The sequence below is a fragment of the Ooceraea biroi genome, chromosome 1, assembly GCF_003672135.1.
Source record: "Ooceraea biroi isolate clonal line C1 chromosome 1, Obir_v5.4, whole genome shotgun sequence".
Lineage (NCBI taxonomy): Eukaryota > Metazoa > Arthropoda > Insecta > Hymenoptera > Formicidae > Ooceraea > Ooceraea biroi.
Genome location: NC_039506.1, coordinates 9,908,552 through 9,915,572, shown reverse-complemented (window position 1 = coordinate 9,915,572; position 7,021 = coordinate 9,908,552). Strand labels below are relative to the sequence as shown.

Here is a 7,021-nt window from a genome sequence, read left to right as displayed (position 1 = left end):
AAGTTATAAATTGAAAATGATTTAGGGAAGTTTACATTTATTAACTGTTTTATATTCTGAAAATTGAAATTAGATTTTATACTATAAAAATATTTTTAATTAATATAAATTTATGTCACATAGATTTCACTTAATATTTTATTGCTTATTATTAAATAATTTAAATTATATTGGAAAAAAGGAAATGCATAATAATAAAATATAATGGGAAACATATGGGTAAAAATAACAAAATACGGAGGTAATTCGTTGAAAAATTATATTTTTTTTCATTCTGGCACGAATCGTAAACACAACATAATTTATAAATTAACGTACACAATCATCATCAATAATTTACACAAATTCTCATGAGCGTTTTATCGTTACAAAAGGTAATATACTTTCGCTTGGGGGAATCGGAGATCAAAATCTCTTCGGAGACAAGCTTTTTCTATGCCATGTAAGTCAGAGAAATGGGAGATGAGTTTGAGATTCTAACAGTTTTAGTCTCCTTTAAAGAGTCGCAATTCAATATCTTTTTTCTTTTTTTCGATTTTATAAATTCCGGAATTATGAAATCGGATTCTTTCTCTCCTTCCCTCTTTCGATTCGGAGATAAGGTGACGACAGGAATAAATGGATAAAATGGATAATTACTAAGGCAGGATGAAAGAAGAAAAAGGAGGAAGTGAGGGAAAGGAAGCTTGACTCATGAACGGGATAACAAAATAAATAATAGAAGCATTAAACATGATTAATCACTTAACAACGTAACTAGAGATAATAATAATAATAATAATATTAATAATATTAATAATAATTAATAATAATATTATTAATAATAGAAATAATAATAATTATACGAATGGCTATACTTGTTAATAATTACAAGAACAGGTCTGGCACGGCGATCGCTTAACTGCCCGAAGACACGTCGAACGTGTTTGTTTCATTCTCACTTCTTCCCTTACTTAAGTTACTACAGACTTATTACATAAGAGATTCTGTCAGTTTAAGGCTGAATCGGTGCGAGGGATAACGTCAAGTCAGAGGCCTCAATGCTCAATAATCATGCAGAAAAAGAAGAAGCAGGCAAAACGAACGAAAAAAGAATACATTTGTTATTGGACAAGTTAGACATCAAACGGCATGAATGGCACTTGAATTAATCACGTGTTTAAATGTTTCAATGCAGTTTTCCGTTTATTACTTTGGGGTACATCAAACTTTCCAACCGTACAAATAAAAATAAATTCACTCAACCAATAGTATTGATTAGGAGAATCAGAACTGATCGCTCTTTCGATGTAGCGAGCAAACTTTTAATAATTTGAGAGCAAAACAAGCTTCCTCCGATTCGACGACTTCTCTCGCGCGTCGCACCGTACGATAAACACCGCCTTCCAAGCAATCGTTCGATCAAGGGGGCAAGTAAAATGGCAAGCAGAGAGCACAATACTTTCTCCTTAATATCTATTCGTCCCATTCCTCTGGAAACGCTCTTAATTGGTAGTAATTAGAAAAAATCTTGATATACAAAAATACAGATATACCTAGTACGCGTTGCGCGTGCCGTGAGTGCATCAGCGAGCGCTGACACGTTCTCTTTTTCCGGAGAGGAATAGGAGACACAATCGTGAGGACGCACATGAATATACATTCGTATATGTAATTCGTATAGGATAAGGGTTAAGGACGAAATCGAAGCGCGCTGAGTAAGCTCGAGTATTATGTCGGCACGTACTGCTCAGCGAGTCACCATATGATTATCGTAGAACTATGTGGAATTGACGTGCCCGCGATAAGACACGACTTTGTGTTCTTTTCATCGAGGGGCCGAGGGAACAAGATAGTAGTATAAAGAGACACAATTTTCATTACAATTTTTTAATGTGAACATCCCGTTAATTGTTGTTTTCCTGACACGTTGCTTTCCTGACACTGTCATCTATTTATTATTCTGTTTATAATAATCATGTCTCTCTTAATACCTTCGACTTTAAAACCAGGATTGTGGAAAGGAGTGTGTAAATTATGCACACGTATCGTACGTTTTGCATACTGTACGACTTTAGAATAACGTTAGCGTGTTTAATTCGGTATTCGCTCGGCTCGGCGATTTTGCGCGCGCGGAGATCATGGCTCGAGTATACTTTAAGATTGTCTTCGTCGATTCACAGCGCAGAGATACCCGTCAGATTCGCCCTTCTTCGCTTTAAGCACCACAACCAGTTCCAATTAATCGCGCCGTAACGACCGCTGCACACTTATTTTCCATAGGAAAACGCTAAAAACTCGAAACAACCGTATCGATCGCGTCAATTTGAGCGTTCACTCCTCGATAACGAACTGGCGCCGATGTAATCGTTTCTGACGATGTCTGACGCGCTTTAATTAACATTAATTTCGAGGAAACTTGGAAGAACAGCCAAGCTGATCTTCGCGTTTGCGATATCGAAGTCGGAGACACTCTCCTCTCTTCGAGCGTATGTATAAAAAAATATGTCATCTCCCTTATTATCGCGGCGTGCGACGGCGCGAGTAATTATAATCGCAATAGTTATACAATAATAAAATGCAATAATAGTGTCAATAGTATGTATATTACTCACTAATTAACGTTACCTCTATACGCTTTATTATGTTTTAACGTTGAGTTTTTTTTCACGCTGCAGGTACGCTTCTTTCTTTTTAACGTTGTTCCACATTCTCGCAATCGGTCGATTTTTCGATGACGTACTAACAAAATGTCTACCGTAGAAGAACGATCGCGATTACGTTTATAACTATTAATACATCACTGCTTCGCAGGTTTTCTCCGACAACTTGAAAGTCGTCTTAACAATTTTTCAAGTAACAACAACTTGAGCAGGTTCGGGCGAATCGTCGAGGCTATCAATGGCGACTCGCTATTTACAGATATGGGCACGTTGAGAAAAATATTGGCGTCAAGTAACCTCGATGAGATACAATTCTCTTGTGACTTAAATAATTGATGCCGCGTCCTCCATCGAGATTGCTTGAGATATTATTCTCACTAGTCAACCAATCATTTTTGTCCATTTCGCAGATCGAGCTTGACTGACGGATATGTTTTAAACAATACAATTTTAGAACTGCACATTGAAATTTATTGGACCTTCTTCACATTCTTCGCGTACCTTTGCTTTGATACAATCTTCCGACTACATTCGGGCCTCAAACACAACGTCAACAGATCCTTTAGCTAAAGAATTTATATAAAAAATAGAAAAGATAGAAATAACAGTATATCAAAAGCCCGGTTTCCAGTAAATGTCAATGTGCAGTTAACTGGGGTTGACACGTGCGTTAATCGCGTGTCCGAAATATTTGTTCGAAGAATTTGGCACGTGTATTCGCGTCGCCAACGGGCTACGTTCCCGTTTCCCTCACATTTAATGTTAAAGATTAGGAGAGTCTTCGAAGAAATAACGCGCAATTATGTACATACAGTATTATTGGACACGTGATCGTTTTACGAGCACGATTTAAACACGATTCGACTCTGACGCCGAGCCTTTAAGCCCCGCTTCCATGTATCTCTGTGCACCGCGCGGTACTTATGCGGCCGAACAGGAATGCTTTACTTCCGGCTTGTGTGCCTTAACTTTACGCATCGAGAACAAGAGAGCAGAGGATGTACACAGAGAGCAGCCAACTGATATATTTTAACAACAATGATTGAAAAATGTCCGAGAATTAACAGCCACTGATATAACAAACAGTCAAGTCCGAAATCTTAGAAGAAAATCAGATCGGACCTTGAGAATTTATCTATTAAATAAATAGTTTTCTTATTTGGTAGATTGTGGGAATAAGGGGAGAATAATAAATTAATAAATTATCCAAAGTAGAATTATTTAAAGCGCGTTTGCAAATAGATTATTCTTCCACTAACGTAGAAAATATTTTCAATCGCATTATTATCGGAGTATTTTTCGATTAATATTACGGCCATGACATGAATAAGTATCGCGAAAAACATTTACATATCTGGAATAAAAATGCGCGAATCATGGAAGCGGAATCAGAAACGGAGGTCAAAATAGTACGGTAATACTGTTCGGCATTGTTCGCTGTTGAAATCATGTATAATCATGTATACCGCATGGCATAGTTTTTAAGTAATTCGGAGGATCGTCAGACGAAAAGTTAATTTCTTGATAAGTAATACGATATAATACTCACAGAAGCGAAGTTGTCCGTGATGTTTCCGACATGTTAATTTAACTCTTTCGCTGAGGAGAATAAATAGAGAGGGAGATATTTTATGATAAAAAAATCGCAAAACTGTTTTTAAAACAGAATAATTTGATATTTTGGGACCCAATATTATGCGCACATTATCATTACACACTTTTAGTATTATAAAATATTATATTAAATGTCATGAATATAAAAAGAAAAAGTTTATGCAATCAATTTGCAAATTTTTTTAAATTTATCATGCCTTTCTCGAAAAAAAGGAAACAAAAGCAACGCAGCGAAAGAGCGAAATTAACGTGTCTGCAAACTCTTCAAAAAGGGTGGTTCGAAAATCTTAAAGTCGATCACAGGACTTTCATCAGCGTCCAACGGAGTCCCCAAAAAATCGAATTTCGACAGCGGAACAAATCCTCCTTTCCACCGATCCGGTTCCATCAGATTGCGATCTTTTCGAATACCAATTCTTCCTAACGTCCAGCTGATGCAATAAAGGTCGCCTAGCGGCGACTTTGCTCCTTCGAAACGTTCCCAAAACGGAGTCCTGATCGAACCGCGAAGATTCCTGATCCTCGATCAATCCTGCTGCGATGTTTTCGTTGGGATCTCGAGCTGGCATGCAGCCAGGGTCATCCGACTGGCCGTCGTCATTCGGCCTTGATGACCGCCGATGGCGCCGCCGCCACGTTTTGGCCGAAAGTGGGGCACTCCTCACCGGTGAGCAAACCAGGCTCGGTCTTCGGGGTGGGACCATCCGCGCATCGGTTGTGGGTCTTGAGGTGCCTGGTGATCATGTCCCTGCGACAGGCCGCGTAGGCGCACTGCGGGCACTTGTACGGTTTCTCGCCGGTATGAGTTCGCTGGTGGGTGCTGAGGTGGTCGGATCTACTGAATACCTGCCGGCAAACCCGACACGTGTACGGTTTCACGCCAGTGTGCAGTCTCATGTGCCTGGTCAACATGTCCGATCTGGCGAAACTCCTCTGACACACGTCGCATAGGTATGCTTTCGCCGAAGCATCATGGAGACCTTGCCGACGATGCCTGGATGCCATGTGCTTTGCCAAACGGTCGTGCAGACTAAACATTTGCCCGCACTCTGGGCATACATAAGCCACATCCGCGCCCGGTGCCATTTCCTCGACCACAGGCAGGACCTCCAAGTTGTACCGCACTGCGACGGTCTCTTTCGTGGTGGGCGACGCGACGTCACCCCTGACCACGGGTACGCTGACGGAACCCCGCGTCACGATGCCGGACGGTAGAAGCTGAAGGGTCGGTCTAGCGGAAGCCGCCGCGGCGGCCGCGGCGGCGGACTGCATCGTTAGATTCTTCATGGAGAGATCCAACGGTGACTCCTGAGGACTCGTGCCGTCGCTCTCCAGGGAACTGCTGCGGGGCGGATGGTTGACGATCGAGGAGGTCGAGGCGGGTACCCTGGTCTCATCCCACCTGGGCACTACGTCCGAGTCGGAGTGGCTGCGACCGCGAAACGTGTCGCTCGATGACGGCGACGACAGGTACTTGGTGTGCATATACTGCTCGAATATGGTGTACGTGCCGCATATACTGCTGTAGGACGAGAAACTGGGCCGCGAAAGCGGCGTTTGCAAGGAAGTCGCCGACGGCAGCATTATCGACGCGGCCAGCTGCGTGCACTGACTGCACATGCAGTCGGCGTACTTGGACGCCGACAATCGGTGATTGTTCTGATAGGGCGAGTAACGGTGTCGATGATGGTGATGATGATGATATGAATAACGATATGGTCGGTGGGGATGATGATATTGACCGGCATCGTTGAGCTCTTCCCCCGTCGATGTCACGGATTCCGCGTCTTTCAACCTCAATGGCAACTGGCTCACCGGAGTGGTGTCCAGGGCAGAACGAGAGGACGATGACCTCGGCGAGCCAAAGACATCCTCCTCTTCGGATGCGGGACCGTTACCCTCGAATCTCAGTACCTCGCCCTCGGAAGGCGAACTCCGGTGGGCCTGCAACGTGTCCACGACCTGTTCTAGTCGCCTCCGTTTCTTGCGGGGGTTCCGATGGTTGCGGTTGGCCGTGGCCGCGAGGGTGTTGTTGTTCGTACAGGAGGGCGGTGGCGGCTTGGCCGGGCCCGGGGGCGCGGCAGCGGCGTCCTCCACGGCGCTCTCGGCCATCGTCATCGAGGATGCGCGGCACCCGCCGCCTGGGCCCCTTATGCCACCTACGATACCCTCGGCTACCACCGTACTACCTCCTACCTCGTCCTGAAACAACCAAATAAGGATAATGTGGTTATTTGAGAGTGCTCGTGTTATTTGCTTCAACTGTATTATGATTTTTGGATACATTTTTACACATTTCCGTGTGCGGCACCTTATACATGATACTGAAGTAATACCAAAGAGGAACCTGCCAGGCCGCCATTTTACTTACCTATACCGTTTTACTAGACTGATTGAAGCGCCTTACGCCCATTTTCGAAAATATAACTATTTCGTTACACCCATTTTCTGACACTGTGATGATAAGTCTCCACTTGGTGCGTGTCCGTGCTGAGCCCATAATTTTCGCAGTGAGAAATACAGCACCGAATGCGAACTTACATTCCGTTTAACATGCGCGTGATCTTTTTTCTTCATATATTATTATGAAAATATTAAGTAAGCTCGCATTCGATGTTGTATTTCTCAGTGCGAAAATTATGGGCACAGCACGGACACGCACCAAGTGGAGACTTTATCATCACAGTGTCAGAAAATGGGTGTAACGAAATAGTTCCATCTTCGAAAATGGGCGTAAGACACTTCAATCAGTCTAGTAAAACAGT

At 42.9% G+C, this 7,021-nt stretch overlaps 1 protein-coding gene across 1 annotated transcript; it reads right to left on the bottom strand.

The window, feature by feature from the left end:
• Window positions 1-244: 244 nt before the first annotated feature.
• LOC105279956 (early growth response protein 1-B) lies at window positions 245-6,618 on the bottom strand. Its single transcript, XM_020031835.2, has 2 exons — window positions 6,541-6,618; window positions 245-6,458 (listed from the first exon to the last, which is right to left on the bottom strand). The coding sequence occupies exons 1-2, from the start codon at window positions 6,616-6,618 to the stop codon at window positions 4,854-4,856; spliced, it is 1,683 nt and encodes a 560-aa protein (XP_019887394.1). The 3' UTR covers window positions 245-4,853.
• Window positions 6,619-7,021: the final 403 nt, after the last annotated feature.

Bases quoted from the DNA above. Each gene is read 5' to 3' on its own strand.
- LOC105279956 (XM_020031835.2), bottom strand. From the start codon at position 6,618: ATGGCGGCCTGGCAGGTTCCTCTTTGGTATTACTTCAGTATCATGTAT. The intron at 6,459-6,540 runs GTATCCAAAAAT...TGGTTGTTTCAG, and splicing joins ACACGGAAATGTGTAAAAAT to GACGAGGTAGGAGGTAGTAC.